Source organism: Eriocheir sinensis, chromosome 69 (genome assembly GCF_024679095.1).
Source record: "Eriocheir sinensis breed Jianghai 21 chromosome 69, ASM2467909v1, whole genome shotgun sequence".
NCBI lineage: Eukaryota > Metazoa > Arthropoda > Malacostraca > Decapoda > Varunidae > Eriocheir > Eriocheir sinensis.
Window position 1 is genome coordinate 5,991,655 of NC_066577.1, and position 26,016 is coordinate 6,017,670.

The 26,016-nt window shown below is 45.4% G+C and overlaps 2 protein-coding genes and 1 long non-coding RNA gene across 4 annotated transcripts in view; all 3 read left to right on the top strand.

Moving 5' to 3' along the window:
* Nucleotides 1-3,066: 3,066 nt before the first annotated feature.
* LOC126988495 (angiotensin-converting enzyme-like) lies at nt 3,067-17,700 on the top strand (the record flags this gene model as incomplete). The annotated part of the gene is given in 16 exon segments (XM_050846692.1): nt 3,067-3,579; nt 7,312-7,441; nt 7,719-7,826; nt 8,796-8,900; nt 9,449-9,649; nt 11,416-11,532; nt 11,765-11,817; nt 12,347-12,491; nt 12,794-12,900; nt 13,636-13,743; nt 14,210-14,317; nt 14,942-15,008; nt 15,010-15,104; nt 16,462-16,591; nt 17,002-17,093; nt 17,508-17,700. Coding segments are annotated over 16 exon segments (1,824 nt in total), but the record flags the coding sequence as incomplete, so codon positions are not given.
* A 981-nt stretch (nt 17,701-18,681) lies between these two features.
* On the top strand, nt 18,682-21,845 carry LOC126988505 (uncharacterized). Its single transcript, XR_007742110.1, has 3 exons — nt 18,682-19,533; nt 20,463-20,648; nt 21,207-21,845. It is a non-coding gene; the product is annotated as an uncharacterized LOC126988505 (long non-coding RNA).
* A 2,291-nt stretch (nt 21,846-24,136) lies between these two features.
* The window catches only part of LOC126988486 (heparan sulfate 2-O-sulfotransferase pipe-like), a 46,884-nt gene continuing 45,004 nt past the window's right edge, over nt 24,137-26,016 (top strand). Inside the window, exon 1 of one of the 2 annotated variants that reach the window (XM_050846627.1) lies at nt 24,137-24,676. Coding sequence is in view for 1 of the 2 variants with exons in the window: in XM_050846625.1 (XP_050702582.1) it covers nt 24,657-24,676 (20 nt within the window). In the remaining variant the exon portion in view is untranslated. The remainder of the gene's footprint in view (nt 24,677-26,016) is intronic. The other variant, XM_050846625.1, reaches the window with a different exon arrangement.

Genomic DNA, 26,016 nt, shown 5'->3' on the forward strand with positions numbered 1-26,016 from the left:
TGGATAACGGAGTTCTGCTGTTAATTGCAAGTTGATTATGTGTAAGATTTTCTATAGCCTTTCATTTCCTTCCCTTCCCTTCCCTTCCCTTCTGTTCCGTTCTGTTCCCTTCCCTTCCCTAACCATCCCTTCCCTTCCCTTCCCTTCCCTAACCTTCCATTCCCTTCCCTGCCCTAACCTTCCCTTCCCTTCCCTTCCGTTCTGTTCCCTTCCCTTCCCTAACCTTCCCTTCCCTTCCCTTCCCCTCCCTTCCCTAACCTTTCTTTCCCTTCCCTTCCCTTCCCTTCCCTTCCCTTCCCTTCTCTTCTGTTCCCTTCCCTTTCTTTCCCTTCCCTTCCCTTCCCTTCCCTTCCCTTCTCTTCTGCTCCCTTCCCTTTCTTTCCCTTCCCTTCCCTTTTCTTCCCTTCCCTTCCCTTCCCTTCCCTTCCCTTCCCTTCCCTTTCTTTCCCTTCCCTTCCCTTCCCTTCCCTTCCCTTCCCTTCCCTTCCCTTCTGTTCCCTTCCCTTTCTTTCCCTATCCTTCCCTTCTCTTCTGTTCCCTTCACTCTCTTTCCCTTCCCTTCCCTTCCCTTCTCTTTTCTTCTGTTCCCTTCCCTTTCTTTCCCTTCCCTTCCCTTTCTCTCCCTTCCCTTTCCTTACCTTCCATTCAATTCCATTCCCTTCCCTGTGCTCCTCTTTCCTTCCCTTCCCTTCCCTTCCCTTCCCTAACCTTTCTTTCCCTTCCCTTCTCTTCCCTTACCATATCTCCCTCTTTCCTTCTCTCTCTTCTTCCTCTTCCCTTCCCTCATCCCTTCTATCCCTTCTTTCTCTCCTACTAAAACTAAGCCTCTCCTGAAGTTTAGTTTGGTCCGCCTTGAAATTGAGCCGTTGTCTGTGAGCTGTGTGGATGGGAAGGAAAGTGACCACCTCCTACGAAAGCCTTGTCGCGCCGCACCGCCCTAGGCCTACGGCGGAAACCCTCCCGTGTGATGAGCTTGGTTGACTGATGGATAGATTATTGTTGCAAGTAAACAACAGAGGAGAAGGAGGAGCATGCCATCCCAACCCCCAGGCAGGACAGTGTGATTATACAACTAAGGAAACATGTAGCGCCAGAAAACTAAAAAGATACATTGGTGGGGGACACGGGGGAGCGGTCTTTTACCCCTAACGGCCGCCTCGAGGGCCCGTTCCCCTTGTGACGCTGGGGTACATCCCTAACAACAACAACAACAACCAGTCTTGCGCACACTTCATGTTCTGTGACCGCGATGATGAGGTTCATTTCCCAGACTGGTGATGATCTGTTACGCGAGTTACCAAGTTGATTACTCCTGCTCAAGTACTCCAGCGGCGATCCATCAGCGATTAAATCACCACTAATTTCGGGGAGATGTAATCGATCAAGTCAGTTAATTGCAAGAACCGAGTAAACTGGGTACTGCTCACTGATACCCAAGAACCGAGTAAACTGGGTACTGCTCACTGATACCCAAGAACCGAGTAAACCGAGTAATGCTCACTGATACCCAAGAACCGAGTAAACTGGGTACTGCTCACTGATACCCAAGAACCGAGTAAACTGGGTACTGCTCACTGATACCCAAGAACCGAGTAAACTGGGTACTGCTCACTGATACCCAAGAACCGAGTAAACTGGGTACTGCTCACTGATACCCAAGAACCGAGTAAACTGGGTACTGCTCACTGACACCCAAGAACCGAGTAAACTGGGTAATGCTCACTGATACCCAAGAACCGAGTAAACCGTGTAGTGCTCACTGATACCCAAGAACCGAGTAAACCGTGTAGTGCTCACTGATACCCAAGAACCGAGTAAACCGTGTAGTGCTCACTGATACCCAAGAACCGAGTAAACTGGGTACTGCTCACTGATACCCAAGAACCGAGTAAACTGGGTACTGCTCACTGATACCCAAGAACCGAGCAAACCGTGTAATGCTCACTGATACCCAAGAACCGAGCAAACCGTGTAATGCTCACTGATACCCAAGAACCGAGTAAACCGTGTAATGCTCACTGATACCCAAGAACCGAGTAAACTGGGTACTGCTCACTGATACCCCAGAACCGAGCAAACCGTGTACTGCTCACTGATACCCAAGAACCGAGCAAACCGTGTACTGCTCACTGATACCCCAGAACCGAGCAAACCGTGTACTGCTCACTGATACCCAAGAACCGAGCAAACCGTGTAATGCTCACTGATACCCAAGAACCGAGCAAACCGTGTACTGCTCACTGATACCCAAGAACCGAGTAAACTGGGTACTGCTCACTGAAACCTCTTCCTCTTCCTCTTCTTCTTCTTCCTCTCTCATCTTCCCTCTTCCTCTTCTTCTTCTTCCTCTCATTTTGAAGGGAGAGCAAGCTAGTAGTTTTTGCTCGAGTAAACCGAGTAGGCGGTGGCTGAGTGGTAGCGTGCTGGCCCCACATTCACCGCGTGATGGACGACGCGGGTTCGAATCCCCACGCTACCACCTGGGATTTTTCAGTCACCGCCGAGTGGCTTAAAACTACCCCCATGCTGTCCTGAAGACCACCCATCAACCCGGACAAAGGGAGAGGAAGAATGAGGGAAAGGAATAGGAGGAAGAGGAGAAGGAGGAGGAAGAGGAGGAGGAAGAGGAGGAGGAAGAACTCTCCAACTGAATCAAGAATGACCTCCCAAGACTACCCACATGCTATCCTGAAGACCACCCATCAACCCGGACAAAGGGAGAGGAAAGGGAGAGGAAGAATGAGGGAAAGGAATAGGAGGAAGAGGAGGAGGAGGAGGAGGAGGAAGAACTCTCCAATTGAATCGAGAATGACCTCCCAAGACTACCCACATGCTGTCCTGAAGACCACCCATCAACCCGGACTCTAGAGGAAACCGTCCAAGTGAATCAAGGAGTTCCGGGGGGCAGCATGAGCCAAGAGAAGATGGCGCCACTATAAACACTTGCCTGCGCCATGACGGGCTGGGGCCAACTACCATCCAGGCCCCTCAAGCAAGACAACAACAAAAAAAAAAAAAAATTACTGAAACCGAAACTTACATCGCTACCAAATAATAGACTTCATGTATAGTTATTGTTAAAATGGTTAATTCCTGATGCTTGGTCACAATGTCAGAAACCGGTAAATGACATGTTCTGAGTACGACAATCATGGCAGGGGAGCGGTGAACTTGCAGCGTTGCCAGATTATCGTACTCAACACTATTTATCATTTTCAAGCCCCAGACTCTCGTACCTAGACAAATAACTATAGGAAATTAAAGTTAGCGTTAAAACTGTTATTTATTGATGGTTATTTCTTTTTCTATTGGTATAGTTATCCGTCAGAAACTACGAGAATGCAATGCCAAGAGTACGACAATCATGGCAGGGCAACGGTGATAGTTAGTCAAGTCGAAGTTCAAGGCAGTGCCGCTCGAGCAGTCACGGAGGGAGGGTATCGTTGAAGTCTCTCCCGGCGGTGTTATGGTGTGCGTGGTGTTCTGAGGATTGGTTTAGCGTGTGTTTGTGGTGATGTGGCGCCTTGGTGTTGTGGCGGTGGTGGTGGTGGTGGTGGTGCAGTGCGGTGGTGTGGACTGGTGAGTGAATTCGTTTTAAGGGAGACTAATGTTTTGATTATTATTATTATCATTATTATTATTATTATTATTATTATTATTATTTATTTTTCTTCCTCTTCTTCTTCCTCTTCCTCTTCTTCTTCCTTCTTGTTTTTCTCTTCCTTTTCCTTCTCTTCCTCTTCCTCCTTTTCTTCTTCTTCTTCCTCTTCTTCCTCTTCCTCTTCTTCCTCTTTTTTGTTTTCCTCTTCCTCCTCTTCCTCTTCTTCCTCTTTCTCTTCTTCCTCTTCCTCTTCTTCCTCTTCCTCTTTTTTGTTTTCCTCTTCCTCCTCTTCCTCTTCTTCCTCTTCCTCTTCTTCCTCTTCCTCTTCTTCCTCTTCCTCTTCTTCCTGTTTCTTGTTTTCCTCTTCCTCCTCTTCGTTCTTCCCTCATCCCCTTCTTCCTCTTCTTCCTCCTCCTCCTCTTCCTCATCTTCCTCTTCCTCTTCTTCCTCATCTTCCTCTTCCTCTTCTTCCTCTCTCTTATTTTCCTCTTCCTCCTCTTCGTTCTTCCCTCCTCCCCTTCTTCCTCCTCCTCCTCCTCCTCCTCCTCCTCCTCCTCCTCTTAAAAACTTCCTTGACTTCCTCTTCTTCCTCATATATTTACATTAAAGGGAATAATTTAACATCAATATCACCTTTGTTTAGTTAATATACTTAAAAAACATCCTAACTCGTAGCCTACTTAAGATATTCTCTACATAATTATAAGTAAATCTCAATGTAAAGTTATTTGCTTGAGAGGAAACGAGTAATTATAGAAAGCGACCTTGTTTTGTTAATATAGATTTACATTAAGGAAGGAAGAATAAGTTAACAATCATTATATAGCCTATTAAGAATCCTCGAATCTGTAAATTAAAAAACATCTTAACTCGTAGCCTACTTAAGATATTCTCTACATAATTATAAGTAAATCTCTATGTAAAGTTATTTGCTTGAGAGGAAACGAGTAATTATAGAAAGCGACCTTGTTTTGTTAATATAGATAGATAGATAGAAAGGAAGGAAGGAAGGAGGGAAAGAAAGAAAGGAAGGAAAGGAAGGAAGGAAAGGAATTAAGGAAGAAAGTACAATCATTATATAGCCTATTAAGAATCCTCGAATCTGTAAATTAAATCGTTGTTATATATAGCGTTGATGTTACTAAGTCAACGTCAATGGTAGGCTTGTGTTGGTAGAAGTCACACAAGAGCAGGACCTCAAAAGCTCATCAACGGTAAACGGTTCAAACGAGGCAGCTGATTAATACACGGATCCATATTCCACGCCACCAGCCTCGCATAATCCATGTTTTAAATGCGACTGTGAGCTTCATTTCCCACGCTGGTAATCCATAATGGGCCTTACCACGTCGATCAGGCTTGCTTAATGTGTCCAATATCTGTCAGGCCAGTGATATCTCAAGTAATGGACGGCGGACTCTTGTGATCTTGCGGCGCCCTTGTCACTGAGCCGCGAATTTTGGAAAATCAACCGCCTTAGTGCGAATCGCCATAACTCCCTTACTTCAGGGGCTACAGAAGTGTTTTTGGTATTAATCGACGGCAAAATGAAAGGGCTATTGTGTAATAAGCGACCGGGCTCAAAAACCGACTCGAAAGGGTAAAAAATCGAATAAATTCGCAAAAAACGGCTCTGAAAAAAACTATTTTTGAGTTCCCAACCTTGAAACCCACTCATTTTTTTAGAATTTTTAAAAACTTATTGAACTAATACTTTAGCCCTACCAATGTGCTTTCCAATATGATGCATTACATTTCCCTACTCCCAGCAGTTTCGTCGCTAGAGCTCGAAACGTAAACCCTTTTGAGAGCGATTTTGACGAACTTCAGACACTTTGCCGTTTTTGTCTAGTGTGGCCTTGCTATTGCCTCTAGAAGGCTGTAATTTGGCATGTAGCCCCTCTTGGCAATGTAGTTTGACCAGCTAGAAGGATTTTTTGATAGCTCGATTCCAAGTTTGTCGTCGAGCCTTCACAAAATAGCCTATTTTCGGCCCTTTTGCCGTGATTTGGACGTCTTAGTTTTTTGCTTATAACTTTTTGATTTATTTAGTGCTCTCCAATTTTTTTTCTGATTATTAATTTGTATTAACAGAGCTTTCATTTGCCACCAAGCACGCCTTCCTAGCTTAAGTAGTTTTTGCTCGAGCTTGACCAGAAGTCGCGACGAACATTCGCCGAATCTGACTCATTTCACGCCGCGACGAAAACCCTTCCTGACGCCTTCATCCAGCGACGCACCCAGCTGGCACCCACCATCTGTAACAGTGTAGCAAACCCCTTCCATAGAGTTTGTCCACGTGAGGTCATCGTGCTAACGTGGCATCTAGGTGGTTTAGAGTCCTGGGCACGTCTTGGGGCGGTGGAGAAAACAGGTTGGTGGACCGTTACGAAATTATTCCTTTTACTTAATGCACTGACATTCTCTTGCCTTCTCCTCCTTCTCCTCCTTCTCCTCTTCCTCCTCTTCCTTCTTCTCCTCTTTCTTTTTTTATTACTACTTCTACTACTATGATATCCTTTCTCTCCTCCTCTTCTTCCTCCTTTTCTTCCTTTTTCTACTACTACTACTACTACTACTACTACTACTACTACTACTACTACTACCATTCACTCCCTTCTCCTCGTCCTCCTCCTCCTCCTCTTCCTCTTCCTCCTCTTTCAACTACTACTACTACTACTACTACTACTACTACTACTACTACTACTACTATTACTATTACTACTACTACTGTGATTTCTCTTCTCCTCCTCCTCCTCCTCCTCCTCTTCTTCCTCTTCTCATTCTGTTTCTACTACTAACTATACTATCTCTCCTCCTCCTCCTCCTCCTCCTCTTCTTCCTCTTCCTATTTCTGTTTCATAACTATTATACTATTATACTATTATACTGACCCTTCTTCGCATGTTTTCAGACAGATTGCAGCAAGACGTCAACCTAAATTCATATTATTCTCCCCCACAACCTAGATTGCAAGTAGCGTAAGTTAACAATAGAGTAAAGCAACAGTTAATGTCCGCATGACAGGTGGAGTGAGGTGTGGGTGCAGTAAGGTGACAGGGTACTGGTGCCGTGCCTAGTACCGCCGGTAAAACGAGGATCAAGCCTCCACCTGTGCCCCTGAAACTACACCTCACCCATCGTGAGTATTAGGGGGGATCCTGAGGCTGCCCTGTGTAGGCCACTCGGCCTCTTCCAGTCTCCCTGTGTTTCTATGTTCTTATGTTCTTATGTAATGAAGTCATTTTCCCCCACAGCTTAGGTCACCAGTAGTGTAAGTTAAGGGTAGCAATTTCCTCTTATTTCTCTCTTTACTGTAAAATTTCCATGTCCCTTTCTTCCTTAAAGGTACATGGTGTTCTCTTCTAACATTTCCTGCCGGCACGTTGCCGGAGGGAGAGGTGGGTGGGGAGGAGCCTTCATCTTTTCTGTCCTGTCCTGCCACACGTAGATTACTAGTAGTAGCGGTAGTAGACAGACACCCTCGCCATAGACCGATAGCTCTTCTGGTGTCTGTTCTTCCTATGTATTCCTGTGTATTCCTATGTATTCCTCCTCCTCCTCCTCCTTCTTCTCCCCCTTCTTCATTCTCCGTCTCCTTTTTTCTTTTTCAACAACTTCCACTTCCTTTCTCCTCCTCCTCCTCCTCCTTCCTCCTCCACCTCCCACCCCCCACCCCACTACCACTACTACTACTACCATCGTTACAGGGCACAGGAGGAGGCCGCGAAGCAACTATTGGAATCTTATCAAAAGGAAGCTGAAGGGATCTACAACAACAACACGCAAGCTGCGTGGAATTACAAAACCAATATCACGGAGGAGACAAGGAGGAAACAGGTATGGAGGAGCAGGAGGAGGAGGGGGAAGGAGAGGAAGAAGAGTAATGAAGGAAGGAAGGAAAGAATGGAGAGAGAGAGAGAGAGAGAGAGAGAGAGAGAGAGAGAGAGAGAGAGAGAGAGAGAGAGAGAGACTTAAAACACTTTATTATGCTTCCAAAAAAAAGAATGGTTTTTAATATGGAGAAATGAATTTAGTTATTAGAGAGAGAGAGAGACTACTACTACTACTACTACTACTACTACTACTACTACTACTCCTTCAACTTCTACTACAGGAGGAGGCGGCGGAGAGGTCAAGGGTCTTCCGGGAGAGGTGGAACGAGAGGTCACGTGACTTGGCTGACCGTGACCTGACCCCAGAGACCAAGAGACTGCTGAAGAAGGTAAGGAGGAGGAGGAGGAGGAATACATAGGAAGAACAGACACCAGAAGACCTATCGGTCTATGGCGAGGGTGTCTGTTTACTACCGCTACTACTAGTAATCTACGTGTGGTAGGACAGGACAGAATAGATGAAGGCTCCTCCCCACCCATCTCTCCCTCCGGCAACGTGCCGGCAGGAAATAGTTAGAAGAGAACACCATGTACCTTTGAGGAAGAAAGGGACATGGAAATTTTACAGTAAAGAGAGAAATAAGAGGAAATTACTACACTTAACTTAGCTACACTACTGGTAACCTAAGCTGTGGGGGAAAATGACTTCATTACATAAGAACATAGAAACACAGGGAGACTGGAAGAGGCCGAGTGGCCTTCACAGGGCAGCCCCAGAATCCCCCCTAATACTCACGGTGGGTGAGGTGTAGTTTCAGGGGCACAGGTGGAGGCTTGATCCTCGTTTTACCGGCGGTACTATGCACGGCACCAGTACCCTGTCACCTTACTGCAGGAAGGGGAGAGGAGGTGGAGGAAGAGGAGGGATTGTGTGTGTGGGGGATGGGGGGGAGGGTGTGTGTGTGTGTGTGAGAGAGAGAGAGAGAGAGAGAGAGAGTTCTTCCCTTCCCTTCCCTTCCTTTCCCTTCCCTTCCCATCCCTTCCCTTCCCATCCCATCCCTTCCCTTCCCTTCTCATCCCTTCCCATCCCTTCCCTTCCCTTCCCATCCCTTCCCTTCCCTTCTCATCCCTTCCCTTCCCTTCCCATCCCTTCCCTTCCCTTCCCTTCCCATCCCTTCCCTCCCCTTCTCATCCCTTCCCTTCCCTTCCTTTCCCTTCCCAACCTTTCCTATCCCTTCCCTTCCCATCCCTTCCCTTACCAACCTCCTCATCCTTTTCATCTTCCACCACCACTACTACTACTACTACTACTACTACTACTACTACTACTACTACTACTAACCGTATCGTAATTTCAGGTCTTCCAGGTTCAGTTAGGAGAGGAGGACGCGAAAAAGCTAACGATGGTCAAGTCTGAAATGTCAACGATTTATTCAACGGGTGAAGTGTGTTTGGATGAGAAGGTAAGAGAGAGAGAGAGAGAGAGAGAGAGAGAGAGATTGTGAAGAAGGGAATGAAAGGAAAGAAAGGAAGGAAGGAAGAAAACAAGAGAGAGAGAGAGAGAGAGAGAGAGAGAGAGAGAGAGAGTAAGAAAATTAAAGAAAGAAAGAACAGATTGAATAAGAGAAAGAAAGAGGAAGAAAAAAAAGAGAAAGCGTTGTTATTATTATTATTATTATTATTATTATTATTATTATTATTATTATTATTATTATTATTATTATTGTTATTATTATTATTACTATTACTACTACTACTACTACTACTACTGTAATTTTCCTCCTCCTCCTCCTCCTCCTCCTCTTCCTATTTCTGTTTCTACTACTAACTATACTATCTCCCCTCCTCCTCCTCCTTCTCCTCCTCCTCCTCCTTCTCCTCCTTCTCCTCCTCCTCCTGTTTTCTTTTTCAACAACTTCTACTTCCCTTCTCTTCCTCCTCCTTCTTCTTCCACCCCCACTACTACTACTACTACTACTACAACTACTACAACTACTTCTACTACTACCAGGGGTGCCTAGGACTCTTCCCCAACCTAACCGACATCATGGCCAACTCGAGAAACTACAGCGAGCTCAAGGAGGTTTGGCAACAGTGGCGCGCGACCGTTGGGAGGGGGATCAGGCCACACTACCTCGCCTACCTCGAACTGAAGAACAAGGAAGCGAGGTTAAACAACTTCACGGATGCTGGGGAGAGATGGAGGGAGCAGGTATGGATCAAGGATTATATAAGGATAGCTCACTATGCATTTGTTTTACCGACAGTACACCGCGGATGACGTCACATGTATACAAATGGTGCTGGGCGGGAAACTGGTTCGCGTCACTGTTCTCACCGCAGCGTGCTCAGTGAAAATGGTGATTTGTGCTGTATATAGGTGTTACAGTGGCTCAACCTGTATAATAAGGATAGGTTACTAAGCACTCCTTTTACCTACAATGCGCCGCTTATGCAATCTGGTTCACTCTCTCCATATAAAGTGTATTGGGGGTATTACTTATTAAGCTTGTCACTCATTCATAGTCAGGTTTTGCGCTTTTTTTTGGGTTGCTGGGGATGTGTGGTTGAATTGGGCAGCTGTTGAGTTGGCCAGAGGTGTGCAGTGGTGGAGATATTTGAGAAATGTGTTATAAGGGGGTTGCTGGGAAATGCTGTTGTCTGCCATGTATCGGTGCTTCCGTTTTCTCAAGTTTCTTTATCCTTCGTTTTCTGTAACTTTGCAGGGTTAACTAATCCTGTCATCAAAATAGCTAACATAGAGATTTATTAATTGAGGTATTACTGTTGGATCAGGAAAATTATATCAAATGGTTAATATAAACAATGTATAAGGGGATCCATGTATATGTAAGAATACACAAAGACTATTCCAACTTCTATATTATCTATAACGATATTGATGATAGGATTGTTTGCCCATGTATAGTTGTAGAGGGTGGGTGTTGGGGAAATTTGAGAGAACGTCAGCGTCGATGTATGGTGGACAGCAGTGTTTCTCGGTACCTTTTTCTAACATATTTCTCGAATGATTCTGTTGCTGTGTACTGTTTGCCAACTCAACAGCTGCCTAATTTGACTGCATATCCTTAGCAATCAAAAACGCGCAAAAACTGACCATGAATATGAATAAATAAGGGTTTTCTAGTACATTTTATACCGTGAGAGCAGGGTGAAAGTGAACCAGATGACGTCCCGCAATCATGACGTCATCGATGGCGTTTCAGTGAGCTATCCTTATTGTATATAATCCTAGTATATAATCTTTGGTATGGATGCTGGGGAGAGATGGAGAGAAGGTAAGGGATGTTTGGGAGAGATAGAGAGAGAGAGCTTCTTTATACACACACACACACACACACACACACACACACACACACACACACACACACATATAGCTGGATAAAGCTTGCAATGTGATAGATGCAAATATTGATAGATAGATGGACATATTTTTATCTATTTTGATCATACGAAACTAATTTGACCCTTCCCTTCCCTTCCCTTCCTTTGTCTTTCCTTCCCTTCCCTTTCCTTCCCTTCCCTTCCCTTTCCTTTCCCTTCCCATCCCTTCCCTTCCCTTATCTTCCCTTCCCTTCTCTTTCCTTCCCTTCCCTTCTCTTTCCTTCCCTTCCCTTCCCTTCCCTTCCCTTCCTTTTTTTCTTCTTTAAATCATCATCTCTTAACCATATTTTCTTCCTCTTCCTCCTCCTCCTCCTCCTCTTCTTCTCCCTCCTCCTCTCTCCCTTCCCTTCCTTCCTCTTCCATTCCTTTTCTCTCTCTCTTCCATCTTTCTTTATGCCATCCAATACAATCCTTCCTCCTTCTCTTCCTCTTCCTCTCTCCCTTCCCTTCCTTCCTTCCTTCCTTCCTTCCATCCTCTTCCATTCTTTTTTTTTCTCTTCTTTCTTTCTGTCATCCAATTCCTTCCTCCTCCTCCTCCTCCTCCTCCTCCTCCTCCTCCTCCTCTTCCTTCAGTACGAGTCCCCATCCTTCGAAGAGGAAGCGAAGGATCTCTACAAGGACCTCGAAGGACTCTACCGCCTCCTCCACGCCTACGTCAGGAAGAGGTTGAGGGAGGAATACGGGGAGGAGGTGAGGAGGAGGAGGAGGAGGTTGTTGTTGTTGTTGTTGATGTATTTTGGATATTGTTTTCTTGTTTTTGGGGTTTTAATTATTTTTTTTCTCCTTTTTTTTCTTTATTTCTTTCTTTCTTTATTTATTTATTTTTCTATTCTTCTTCTTATTCCTCCTCCTCCTCCTCCTACTACTACTACTACTACTACTACTACTACTACTACTACTACTACTTCTACTACTACTACAGATTGATCTCAAGGGCCCACTACCAGCGTGTGTGTTAGGAGACATGTGGGGAAGGTCAGTAATAATAATAATAATAATAATAATAATAATAATAATAATGATGATAATGATGATGATGATGATGATGACTTGTAATGTGACTAATATATTTTTTTTCTTCTCTCCTTCATACCTTTCCTTCTTTCTCCTCCTCCTTTTCTTCCTCTTCTCCTCCTCCTCCTCCTCTTCTTCCTCCTCCTCCTCCTTCAATGTTTTTCCTTTATAATATTCCTCCTCCTCCTCCTCCTCCTTTTCCTTTCTCTGTCCTCTTCCTCCTCTTCCTCTTCTAAACTCCCCTGTCTTCCTCTTTATTATCGTCTCCTCCTCCTCCTCTTCTTCTTCTTCCTTCTTTTTTCCTTCCTTTTCTTCCCTCCATATTCTTCCTCCTCCTCCTCCTCCTTCTTCTCTTCTCTTCCTCTCCTTCATATCTCATCCTTTTCTCCTCCATTTCCTCCTCCTCCTCCTCCTTCTTCTTCTTCTCCTCTCCTCTTCCTCTCCTTCTCTTCTCCATTTCCTCCTCCTCCTCCTCCTCCTCCCCCCCAAGGTTCTGGACCAATATCGCCCCCCTGGTCACACCCTACCCCTCCCGGCCCCCCTTGGACGTGACCCCCGCCTTGAAAGCGCTCAACCACTCCCCCGAAACGCTCTTTCAAATGGGGGACTCTTTCTTCACCTCCATGGGGCTCAAGGTACGAGGAGGAGGAGGAGGAGGAGGAGGAGGAGGAGGAGGTTATTCATAAGTGTGATACATGGACACTATGAAGGAGTCCTATAGGGGTCCTGCATGGAGTCTTGCCCGAAGGAACTCTGTGGTCTGGCGTCATGCGTGGGTGAGGCAACGCGCCCTCTGGAGTACGCCACCACTGTAAATAAACCATTCCTTCTACCTCATACCCTCCTCTCTCTCTCTCTCTCTCTCTCTCTCTCTCTCTCTCTCTCTCTCTCTCTCTCTCTCTCTCTCTCTCTCTCTCTCTCTCTCTCTCTCCCCCAGCCTGTGCCCGATACGTTCTGGACGCGTTCCATGCTCACCAAACCAGAGGACAGGGACGTCAGCTGTCATCCTACCGCCTGGGACTTCTATGACGGGAAGGACTTCAGGTCAGGATACTAAAAGGCTGGTCATTCCTTTACTTCTTCTTCTTCCTCCTCCTCCTCCTCCTCCTGCTGTTGTTCTTTCTTCTCTTTCTCCTCCTCTACCTCTTCTTCGTCGTCTTCTTCTTCCTCCTCCTCCTCCTCCTCTTGCTGTGTTTTTCTTTCTTTTTCTCTTCCTCCTCCTTTACCTCTTCTCCGTCTTCTTCTTCTTCCTCCTCCTCCTTCTGCTGCTTTTTTCTTCTCTTTCTCCTTTACCTCTTCTTCGTCTTCCTCCTCCTCCTCCTTCTCCTCCTCCTCCTGCTGCTATTTTCTTCTCTTACTCCTTTAGTTCTTCTTCGTCTTCCTCCTCCTCCTCCTCCTCCTCCTCCTCCTCCTTTTCGTCTTCCCCCTCCTTCTTTTCCTCTTCCTCTTCCTCCTTTTTGTCTTCCTCCTCCTCTTCTTCCCTCTTCTTACATTATTCTTCCTCTTCCTCTTTCTTTTACCTCTTCTCCGTCTTCCTCTCCCTCCTCCTCCTCCTCCTCCTCCTCGCCAGAGCTGAAGGAATTTATTTTTATTTTCTCCGACTTGGTACTAATGCAATGTGTGTGTGTGTGTGTGTGTGTGTGTGTGTGTGTGTGTGTGTGTGTACATATTCTTGTTCATGTAAGTTTCTCTCTTCCCTGTCCCACACCCTTATGTACGCACACATGTATGTATATATATATATGTGTGTGTGTGTGTACATGTGTGTGTCTGTTCCAGGATCAAGATGTGTACCCAGGTGACCTTGGAAGACCTTCAGATCATTCACCACGAGCTGGGTCACGTCCAGTACTTCATGCAATACGCCCACTTACCCCTTGCATACAGGTGAGGGGGGGGGGGAGAGGGAGGAGGGGAAAGTTTTTTTTTTTAAGGATGAAAGAGTGAAGATGCTGGTTAACTCTTGCATCAGGGAGTTGGACAGCACAGGGATGAAAGAGTGAAGATGCTGGTTAACTCTTGCATCAGGGAGTTGGACAGTATAAGGATGAAAGAGTGAAGATGCTGGTTAACTCTTGCATCAGGGAGTTGGACAGCACAGGGATGAAAGAGTGAAGATGCTGGTTAACTCTTGCATCAGGGAGTTGGACAGCACAGGGATGAAAGAGTGAAGATGCTGGTTAACTCTTGCATCAGGGAGTTGGACAGCACAGGGATGAAAGAGTGAAGATGCTGGTTAACTCTTGCATCAGGGAGTTGGACAGCACAGGGATGAAAGAGTGGAGATGCTGGTTAACTCTTGCGTCACCTCACCAAACTCCACCAAAAAGCAACCTCGTCCTATCCCCCACAGAGACGGCGCCAATAATGGGTTCCACGAGGCTGTTGGAGAGCTTCTGGGCCTTGTGATGTCAACCCCACAGCACTTGGCCAGGAAGGGGCTGCTGGATCGCCGGCCAGATGGGGACACAGGTAAGGAAGGAAGGAAGGAAGGAGGAGGAGGAGGAAAAGGAATGGGGAAAGAAGGAGAGGAGAAGATGAGGAAGAGGAGGAGGAGGAAAAAGGGTTAGAAATTGAGGAGAGAGAGAGAGAGAGAGAAATGTAATGAGAGAGGGAGGTAGGGAAGGAAAGAAGGAAAGGAGATGAAGGAAAGGGAAGAGGAGGAGGAGGAGGAGGAAAAGGAAGAAGGAAGAGGGTAGTAGTAGTAGTAGTAGTAGTAGTAGTAATAGTAGTAGTAGTAATAGTAGTAGTAGTAGTAGTAATAGTATTTTTTCTTTCCTTCTCTTCCTGTCCTTCCCTTCCTTTCTCCCTTCCCTTCCTTTCCCTTCCTTCCTTCCTTCCTTCCTTCCTTCCCTTCCCTTCCTTCCCCTTCCCTTTCCTTCCCTTCCTTCCTTCCCTTCCTTCCTTCCCCTTCCCTTCCTTCCTTCCTTCCTTCCTTCCCATCCTTCCTTCCCCTTCCCTTCCTTCCTTCCTCCCTCTCCTTCCTTCCTTTCCTTCCTCCATCCTCTTCTCCTTCTCTCTCTCCTTCTCTCTCTCTCTCTCTCTCTCTCTCTCTCTCTCTCTCTCTCTCTCACTCTCTCGCTCTCTCTCTCTCTCTCTCCCACTCTCTGATCTCTCGATCTCATTCTAATGCCCTTCAGTCCCTCACACCACCTTCCCTTCCACCTCTCCTACGACTTGTGGAGGTGGCAGGTGTGGAGGGGCGAGGTGGAGGAGGAGGAGTACAACGACCTGTTCTGGAGACTGAGGTAAGTGGAGGAGGAGGTGGAGGAAGAGGAGGAGGAGGATAGTCAAAGCTTAGATTAGGAGGAAAGGAAGGAGAGAAGGAAGAAAGGAATAGAAGGAGGAGGAAGAGGAAGAAGGAAGGAAGAGGAGGAGGAGGAGGAGGAAGAGGAAGAAGGAAGGAAGAGGAGGAGGAGGAGGAGGAGGAAGAAGGAAGGAAGAGGAGGAGGAAGAGGAAGAAGGAAGGAAGAGGAGGAGGAGGAGGAGGGATTGAGAAGAGATGGAAGGAGGAAAGAAAGGAAAATATTGATAACAGGAGGAGGAGGAAGAAAAAAAGTTAAGAAGAGGAAGGAGGAGAGAGAGAGAGAGAGGATTAATATTTTCTCTTATTTTCTTTCTTTCTTTAATTCTTTTCTTTTTTTCTTTCTTTCTAAAACTTTACTAATTTTATCATTTTTTTAACCTTCGCTTCCCTTCCCTCCCCTTCCCTTTCCTTCCCTTTCCTTCCCTTCCTATCCCTTCCCTTCCCTTTCTATCCCTTCCCTTCCTATCCCTTCTCTTCCCTTCCATTCCCTTTCCCTTCCTACCCCTTCCTATCCTTTCCCTTCCTTTCCTTTCCCTTCCTTTCCTTTCCTATCCCTTCCCTTCCCTTTCTATCCCCTCCCTTCCTATCCCTTCTCTTCCTTTCCATTCCCTTCCATTCCCTTTCCCTTCCTACCCCTTCCTATCCTTTCCCTTCCTTTCCTTTCCTATCCCTTCACTTCCTATCCCTTCCCTTCCCTTCCCTTCCATTCCTTTCCCTTCCCTCCTCTTCCTTTCCCTTTCCTTCCCTTCTTTTCCCTTCCCTTCCCTTCCCTTTCCTTCCCTAACTTCCATACCCATCCGTTCCCTTCCTAACCCTTCCCATTCCTTTCCTTCTCATCCATTCCCTTCCTATCCCTTCCCTTCCCTTCCCTTCCCTTTCCTTCCTATCCCTTCCCTTCCCTTCCCTTTCCTTCCTATCCTTTCCCAACCCTACCCTTCCCTTCCCAACCCTACCCTTCCCATCCCTTCCCTTCCCTTCCTGTCCCTTCCCAACCCTTCCCTTCCCTTCCCTTCCCTTTCCTTCCTATCCCTTCCCTTGCCTTCCCTACCTTACCCTTCCTTTCCATTCCTATCCCTTACCTTCCCTTCCCTTCCCACTCCTCCCCTACCCTTCCCTTCTCTATCCCTTCCCTACCCATCCCTTCCTATCCCTTCCCTACCCATCCCTTTCCTTCCTTTCCCATCCCTTCCCTTCCTATCCCTTCCCTACCCATCCCTTTCCTTCCTTTCCCATCCCTTCCCTTCCTATCCCTTCCCTTCTAAACCCTTCCCATCCCTTCCCCCCCCACCCCCCCCCAGGCTTAAGTACTCCGGTGTGGTTCCCCCCGTGGCTAGGACCCCCCTGGACCTGGACCCCCCCGCGCTGTTCCACGTTAGCCACGATTACGATACCATACGATACTTCATAAGGACGATACTGCAGTTCCAGGTATTGTTGTAGTAGTAGTAGTAGTAGTAGTGGTAGTAGTAGTAGTAGTAGTAGTAGTGGTAGTGTGTGTGTGTGTGTGTGTGTGTGTGTATAACCGAATATAATCTTGTGTGTGTGTGTGTGTATCTAAATTTATGTGTACGTGTGTGTGTTTGTATGTGTGTTATGAACGTGTCTGTATATGTGTGTGTGTGTGTGTGTGTGTGTGTGTGTGTAATTCTGTATGTTTTGAACGGTGTATGTATGTATGTATGTATGTATGTAAACTTTTATGTACGTATACTAGTCATGAACGTGTCTGTGTGTACGTAAAAGTATACCAGTGCCTATCTATATGTGTATGTATGTATGTATGTATGTCATTCCTTATGTTCCTATACGTGTTCTGAACCTGTCTTGTTCCCGTACAGTTCCTGGAGGCGCTGTGTGAGGTGTCAGGTCATACTGGTCCCCTGCACGAGTGTGACCTGTATGGCTCCGAGGCGGCGGGGAGCAGGCTGGCGTGAGTGTGATGGAAGGGAAGGGAAGGGAAGGGAGTGTTAGTAGGGAAGGGAAGAGAAAGGAAGGAGAAGGGAAGGGAAGGGAAGGAAAGGGAAGGAGAAGGAATGAAGGAAGGAAGGAGGAAGGGAAGGAAGGAAGGAAGGAAGGAAGGGAAGGAAGGGAAGGAAGGAGGAAGGGAAGGAAGGAGGAAGGAAGGAGGGAGGGAAGGAGGGAGGGAGGGAAGGAAGGAAGGAAGGAAGGAAGGATGGAAGGAAGGAAGGAAGGAAGAGAGAGAGAGAGAGAGAGAGAGAGAGAGAGAGAGAGAGAGAGAGAGAGAGAGAAACAGAAACACACACACACACACACACACACACAAACTCCCCCACCCTCCCTCCCTCCTACCCTTAACACCCCCTCCCTCTCTTTGCCCCCCCAGGGAAGGACTCGCCCTGGGTAGCTCCGTCCCATGGCCCCGGGTGCTGGAGGTCCTCACAGGGTCAACCAAAATGTCCGGCAACTCCCTCCGGCGATACTTCAAGCCCCTGGAGGAGTGGCTTACACGGCAGGATCTTGAGCACGTGGGCTGGGAGGAGGAGGAGGAGGAGGAGGAGAAGAAGGAGGAGGAGGAAGGGTAGGAGAAGGAAGGAGAAGGAAGGGAAGGGAAGGAGAAGGAGGAGAAGGGAAGAAGGAAGGAAGAAGGAAGGAAGGGAAGGGAGAAGAAGGAAGAAAGGAAGGGAAGGAAGGGAAGGAAGAGAAGGAAGAGGAAGGGAAGAGAAGGGAGGAGGAGGAAGGAAGGAGAGAAGGAAGGGAAGGGAAGGGAAGGGAAGGGAAGGAACCTTACCTCCCTTCCCTTCCTCTTCTTACATTCTTCCTTCCTTCCTCTTCCTCTTCCTCCTCCCTTCTTCCCTTCTGTTCCCTTCCCCTCTTTCCCCATCTTCCTCTCCCTCCCTTTCTTCCCTTCCCTTCCCTTCCCTTCCCTTCCTTCCTCCCTTTTCCCTATCCCTTCCCTTCCCTTCCCTTCCTTTTCCTTCCTTTCCTCCCTTCCCTTCCCTTCCTTTCCTCCTCTTCCCTTCCCTTCCCTTCCTCTCCCTTTCTTTCCTCCTCTTTCCTCTCCCCTTCTTTCCTCCTCTTCCCTTCCCTATCCCTTCCCTTCCCTTCCCTACCCTTCCCTTCCCTTCCCTTCCCTTCCCTTCCTTCTAATTAATATCATCATTTTTCTCTCTCATCCACAGGTACAGCGAAAGCCTATAACATCTGGCTGACCTTGGCGACGCTGATAGGCTGGGGGGCGGTGAATTTTGGGGGTCGGGTTACCTAGTCCCCCCCCCCCCTCTCTCTCTCTCTCTCTCGTTGTTTTTGTTGTTTTCTTCTTTTTTTTGTTATTCTTTTGATAAATATATATGTTTAGTATTTTGTTGTTATTTCTTTATTTCAACCTTTTATTAGTAGTAGTAGTGGTAGTAGTAGTAGTAGTAGTAGTAGTAGTAGTAGTAGTAGTAGTAGTAACCGAGAGAGAGAGAGAGAGAGAGAGAGAGAGAGAGAATGTTATTTTAAGAATGAGATAAATTAAGGAAAATAAGAGAGAGAGAGAGAGAGAGAGAGAGAGAGAGAGAGAGAGAGAGAGAGAGAGAGAGAGAGAGAGAGGTCAAAAACTAAAATATCTAATGTTTATTTTCTTTTTCTCTCACCCAATCTTTATCTATCTCCCTATTCCCTCCCTTTCTTTATCTCATGAGTATGCCCGCGTGGGAGAGGGTATCGCTGGGTATATACTCCAGAAAATCGCTCCGTTTAACACACATTCAGGACTGTTTAATCTGTCTTTTCTTCGCTAAACAGTACAAACAATGAGCCACCTTGTCATGTATTAATTCGCCTATATCGATATTTAAACCCAATACAAAAGCTTACTTAATCGGGTTGCAAGATAGCCTAATATATCCCTTCCGTAAATCGCAATGTTCAAGGCAATTCTCGACATCTAGAACTCCTTAGCCTGTCTTCCCTTCCTTAAACAAAAGAAATAGTAATAATGAGTCACCTTGTCATGTATTAATTCGCCTATATCGATACTTAAACCCAATACAAAAGCTTACTTAATCGGGTTGCAGGATAGCCTAATATATCCCTTCCGTCAAATCTCTATGTTCTAGGTAATTCTCAGTATCTAGAACGCTTTACCCTGTCTTGTCTTCCCTAAACAAAAGAAACAGTAATAATAAACCACCTTGTCATGTATTAATTCGCCTATATCGATATTTAAACCCAATACAAAAGGTTACTTAATCGGGTTGCAAGATAGACTAATATATCCCTTCCGTAAATCTCAATGTTCTAGGTAATTCTTGGCATCTAGAACGCTTTACCCTGTCTTGTCTTCCCTAAACAAAAGAAATAGTAATAATAAACTCCCTTGTCATGTATTAATTCGCCTATATCGATACTTAAACCCAATACAAGAGGTTACTTAATCGTGTTGCAAGATAGCCTAATATAACCCTTCCGTCAAATCTCAATGTTCTAGGTAATTCTCAGCATCTAGAACGTTTTAACCTGTCTTGTCTTCCCTAAACAAAAGAAATAATAATAATAAATCCGACTATCATGTATTAATTCGCCTATATCGATATTTAAACCCAATACAAGAGGTTACTTAATCGGGTTGCAAGATAGCCTAATATATCCCTTCCGTTAAATCTCAATGTTCTAGGTAATTCTCAGCACCTAGAACGCTTTACCCTGTCTTGTCTTCCCTAAACAAAAGAAATAATAATAATAAACTCCCTTGTCATGTATTAATTCGCCTGTATCGATATTTAAACCCAATACAAGAGGTTACTTAATCGTGTTGCAGGATAGCCTAATATATCCCTTCCGTCAAATCTCAATATTCTAGGTAATTCTCAGCATCTAGAACGTTTTACCCTGTCTTGTCTTCCTTAAACAAAAGAAATAATGATAATAAACCACCTTGTCATGTATTAATTCGCCTATATCGATATTTAAACCCAATACAAAAGCTTACTTAATCGGGTTGCAAGATAGCCTAATATATCCCTTCCGTAAATCGCAATATTCTAGGTAATTCTCAGCATCTAGAACGTTTTACCCTGTCTTCCCTTCCTTAAACAAAAGAAATAATGATAATGAATCCCCTTGTCATGTATTAATTCGCCTATATCAATACTTAAACCCAATACAAAAGCTTACTAAATCGGGTTGCAAGATAGCCTAATATATCCCTTCCGTCAAATCTCTATGTTCTATGTAATTCTCAGCATCTAGAACGCTTTGCCCTGTCTTGTCTTCCCTAAACATAAGAAATAATAATAATAAACTCCCCTGTCATGTATTAATTCGCCTATATCGACACTTAAACCCAATACAAAAGGTTACTTAATCGGGTTGCAGGATAGCCTAATATATCCCTTCCGTCAAATCTCAATGTTCTAGGTAATTCTCAGCATCTAGAACGCTTTGCCCTGTCTTGTCTTCCCTAAACATAAGAAATAATAATAATAAACTCCCCTGTCATGTATTAATTCGCCTATATCGACACTTAAACCCAATACAAAAGGTTACTTAATCGGGTTGCAAGATAGCCTAATATATCCCTTCCGTCAAATCTCTATGTTCTAGGTAATTCTCAGCATCTAGAACGCTTTGCCCTGTCTTGTCTTCCCTAAACATAAGAAATAATAATAATAAACTCCCCTGTCATGTATTAATTCGCCTATATCGATACTTAAACCCAATACAAAAGCTTACAGAATCGGGTTGCAAGATAGCCTAATATATCCCTTCCGTCAAATCGCAATGTTCTAGGTAATTCTCGGCATCTATAACGTTTTGCCCTGTCTTGTCTTCCCTAAACAAAAGAAATAGTAATAATAAACTCCCTTGTCATGTATTAATTCGCCTATATCGATACTTAAACCCAATACAAGAGGTTACTATATCGGGTTGCAGGATAGCCTAATATATCCCTTCCGTCAAGTCTCAATGTTCTAGGTAATTCTCATCATCTAGAACGTTTTACCCTGTCTTCCCTTCCTTAAACAAAAGAAATAGTAATAATAAACCACCTTGTCATGTATTAATTCGCCTATATCGATACTTAAACCCAATACAAGAGGTTACTTAATCGTGTTGCAGGATAGCCTAATATATCCCTTCCGTAAATCGCAATGTTCTAGGTAATTCTCGACATCTAGAACTCCTTAGCCTGTCTTGTCTTCCCTATACATAAGAAATAGTAATAATAAACTCCCTTGTCATGTATTAATTCGCCTATATCGATACTTAAACCCAATACAAAAGTTTACTTAATCGGGTTGCAAGATAGCCTAATATATCCCTTCCGTCAAATCTCAATGTTCTAGGTAATTCTCAGCATCTAGAACGCTTTACCCTGTCTTGTCTTCCCTAAACAAAAGAAATAGTAATAATAAACCACCTTGTCATGTATTAATTCGCCTATATCGATACTTAAACCCAATACAAAAAGTTACTTAATCGGGTTGCAAGATAGCCTAATATATCCCTTCCGTCAAATCTCTAGGTAATTCTCAGCATCTAGAACGCTTTCCCCTGTCTTGTCTTCCCTAAACATAAGAAATAGTAATAATAAACCACCTTGTCATGTATTAATTCGCCTATATCGATATTTAAACCCAATACAAAAGGTTACTTAATCGGGTTGCAAGATAGCTTAATATATCCCTTCCGTCAAATCTCTATATTCTAGGTAATTCTCAGCATCTAGAACTCCTTAGCCTGTCTTCCCTTCCCTAAACAAAAGAAATAATAATAATAAATCCGACTATCATGTATTAATTCGCCTTAATCATTATACAAACACACCACATGGGTCAATGGGTCAGGGGTTAGGAGGCGGGAGGCGTCTGGTAACACTGCCGGGTACCGTAACCGTTAGGCAGGTGACCTAGAATTTGTGACAGCGCTCTCTCTCTCTCTCTCTCTCTCTCTCTCTCTCTCTCTCTCTCTCTCTCTCTCAATTCTTTTCTTTCATTATTATTCTTTCTTTCCTACTTCTCTCTCTCTCTCTCTCTCTCTCTCTCTCTCTCTCTCTCTCTCTCTCTCTCTCTCTCTCTCTCTCTCTCTCTCTCTTCCCCTCCCTCTCACAAGCTCTTACCTAAACCCTCCTCCTCCTCCTCCCCCCTCCTCCTCCTCCTCTTCCTCCTCCTCCTCCTCCAAGACCTGTGTTATTAACCGGCAAGGATGTGTGAAATGAGGGCGGTGGCGGAATGGCTGGTGGTCGAGCGGTCATGAAGTACACGGGTTCGAATCCCCCCCCATGACGGTGACACTTTTCAACCATCGGAGAGAGAGAGAGAGAGAGAGAGAGAGAGAGAGAGAGAGAAAGAAAATATAAAAGGAAAGAAAAAAATTGAGAGTGAGAGAGAGAGAGAGAGAGAGAGAGAGAGAGAGAGAGAGAGAGAGAGAGAGAGAGAGAGAGAGAATGTATTTTTTTCTTTTCTTATTCTTTTGTTTTTTTTCTGATTTTATTTATTTATTTATTTTTCATTTATTTCTTACTTTTTCTTATGTATTTTTTTTTTTTTTTTTTTTTTTTTGCGTCAAGGGAAGAGGAAGTGTTGGGGAGGAGGAGGTACGCCGCGATCTCTCTCTCTCTCTCTCTCTCGCTCTCTCTTTCCTTCTTTTCTCTCCTCTTCCTTCCTCCACCTCTCTCTCTCTCTCTTTCACCTCTCTCTCTCTCTCTCTCTCTCTCTCTCTCTCCTTCCTTCCTTCACTTTTCTCTTTCTATCCTTCCTTCACTCCTCTCTCTCTCTCTCTCTCTCTCTCTCTCTCTCCTTCTTTCCTTCACTCCTTTTCTCTCTTCTTTCCTTCCCTCCACTTCTTCCCCCCCCTCTCTCTCTCTCTCTCTCTCTCTCTCGTGGGTTGCCGGGTGACTAGTTATGGCCGGTCGACACATGGACATTACCACAACAGCTATTTAAATGTATAAACCACAAACACCTTCAAGTCCCGCATGTAGACACACCGCGGAGTCAAGGCCAAGGACATATAAGCAACCTATATTCTGTGCCATAAGACCGAGACATAGGTGGTCGCTGTAATACATAGATTCCCCGGTCCGTGTTTCATGTGGCGGGGCAGCGAGGAACAAACACGGAGAGAGAGAGAGAGAGAGAGAGAGAGAGAGAGAGAGAGAGAGAGAGAGAGAGAGAGAGAGAGAAAGCCTACCCCAGCTGTAATACATAGATTGGCTGGTCCGTGTTTCATGGAGAGAGAGAGAGAGAGAGAGAGAGAGAGAGAGAGAGAAAGCCTACCCCAGCTGTAATACATAGATTGGCCGGTCCGTGTTTCATGTGGCGGGGCAGCGAGGAACAAACACAGAGAGAGAGAGAGAGAGAGAGAGAGAGAGAGAGAGAGAGAGAGAGAGAGAGAGAGAGAAAGCCTACCCCAGTCATGCTATCCTGGACTCTAGATTCTCTCTCTGAAGATGATCAAAAATGAGGAACGGGGTACGAGGGGAGAGTGTCAACAATGGCGGGGCAGCGAGGAACAAACACGGAGACAGAACCTAACCTAACCTAACCTAACCTACCTTAACCTAACTCCCCTCCCAGTCCCCCAGTACCCCAGTAAGCACCCCCAGTAAGCCCCAGTACCCTTAGGAAGTCCCCAGTAACTATCAGCAACCACAACGACTACTAATATATTTTACGTTTTATTTTTTTTTAGCTCAAGGATCACGCGAAGCTATGGGGGTATCTCTCTCTCTCTCTCTCTCTCTCTCTCTCTCTTCTTTATTTCTACATCTTAAGTATTGCAAAAAAATACAAATCTCTCTCTCTCTCTCTCTCTCTCTCTCTCTCTCTCTCTCTCTCTCTCTCTCTCTCCCATACAAAGTCAAGGTCAACGAGAAACAAACAAATTAATTAACAACAATTCCTAATGACTCCTAATAATCAACCCTTCACTTTCTCTTAATTACCTGCATTGAAGTCTTTAGTAAACAGACACAGACAGACAGACAGACAGACAGACGGCCTTCATCTTGTTGTCTTCCTTTTCTGTTTTTCAAGTTGAAGTCAGTCACCCTCAAGACCTCGTGCGTGGAGGTTGTGTGCGCCGCTCTCTCTCTCTCACCCTGTTAATGACCGTTCTAGTGGGAGACGTACACACACACACACGTACACACGGTTACGTACATAGGTTCCACACGTACATACCCAAGATTTTACTTACACTTGGAAAATTGTGTATGTGTGTGCGTGTGTGTGTACTTTTAAATTGGTGTGTACGTAGATTGGTGCTTATGTGCGTTTGTGTACGTGAAGCCGTGTGCGTGTAGGTGTGTGTGTGTGCGTGTGTGCGTGTGAAAGAAAAGGGGCCCGTGGGAACTAGCACACACACACATACGAACGAACAAACGGAAGAGGTAAACAACAAACAAGAAGAAGAAGAGGAGGAGGAGGAAGAAGACAAGGAGGAGGAGGAAGAAGAGGAAGAGGAGGAGGAGGAAGAAGAGGAAGAAGAGGAGGAGGAGGAAAAAGAGGAAGAGGAGGAGGAGGAAGAAGAACAAACAATAACAAAAATGAAAGTTAGAAGTCATAGGTAAGATTATTATTATTATTATTATTATTATCATTTTCCTTCCTCCCTTTCTTTCTTTCTCTCCTTTCCTTCCCTTTCCTCCTTCCTTCCTTCCTTCCTTTCTTTCTTCTTCCTTTCTTTCTTTTTCTTTCTTTCTTTCTTCTTTCCTTCCTTTCTTACTTCTTTCCTTCCTTCCTTCCTTTCTTTCCTTCCTTCTTCCTCCCTTCTTCCTCTCCCTTTCCTCTTCTTCCTCTCTTCCTCCTCCTCCACCTCTCCCTCCACACAGACACACACACAGACACACACAGACAGGATACACTCACACGCACTACTAATACTTACATAACGGTCGATACGGTCATCTGTGCGTAACAAGGATGAGTAGACACAACTTGATGTACATGTGTGTGTGTGTGTGTACGTCAAAATGTCCACGCGTGTAATAATAATAATAATAATAATAATAATAATATGGTTTATCAAATACGGCCGCCGTCATTTTAAGTTTCACTAACGATAACAAGTACAAAAGGAAGGGGGGATGGAAAACGGGAGTCAGACTTGTCTTTGGGAAGGTAGGGGGGATGGGGGGTGGGATGGAGTGTGGTGGCGCTGGGGCCGCGGGGAGAGCGAAGGGGCGGATTCTTCCAGATGGCGGTGAGGTCAAGTGAGATGTTAATCCTCAGGTAGGATGCTGGGTCCTGGAGGGATGCAGGTGGGCAGTATCTGGGAGGTCACTCAGGTACCCAGGCTTAGTGATGATGTGCTAAGCCAAGGCCGGCGGGACACAGGTGTTGGGTGCCGCCCGGTAGGTTGTTGTATGTCTCTGGGAACAAGTGCACAGCGTTGATGAAGGTGCCGTGTATCTTGCTCCGAACCTGAGTGACGAGGCTGCCACACCTTCCCCTGCTGCCGGGTGACCGAGATGCGTCCTTCGGAGCTTGAGCGTGTAGGCGATGACAAGGCGTTGGCGACACCGCTCTCACGACCTTCCAGCACGACAAGACACTGCACTCACTGTATGTCTGTTTAATGTCACAACATTTCACAAGTGTTCTTAATTATAATGAGTATCTTGAGGAAAATGGGAAGGGGCGGGGGAATGGGAGCGAAGGAGAAGGAAGGATAAGCACCCCAGCAGGCCGGGGTATACAAACAAGGTGCCCGATCAACAATGACAACACCAGGTCGACTAAGGAGCCTACACCACACGACTGTACTCTCCTACTGTCGTTCCTATTCCCCGCCTGTACCTCACCACTGACCCACTTCCTCTTCGTACTATACCCTTCATTAAAAAAAAAGAAGAGACGAAGGAAGGGAAGGAAGGAAGGAAGGGAAGGAGAGAAAGAGGGGGAAGA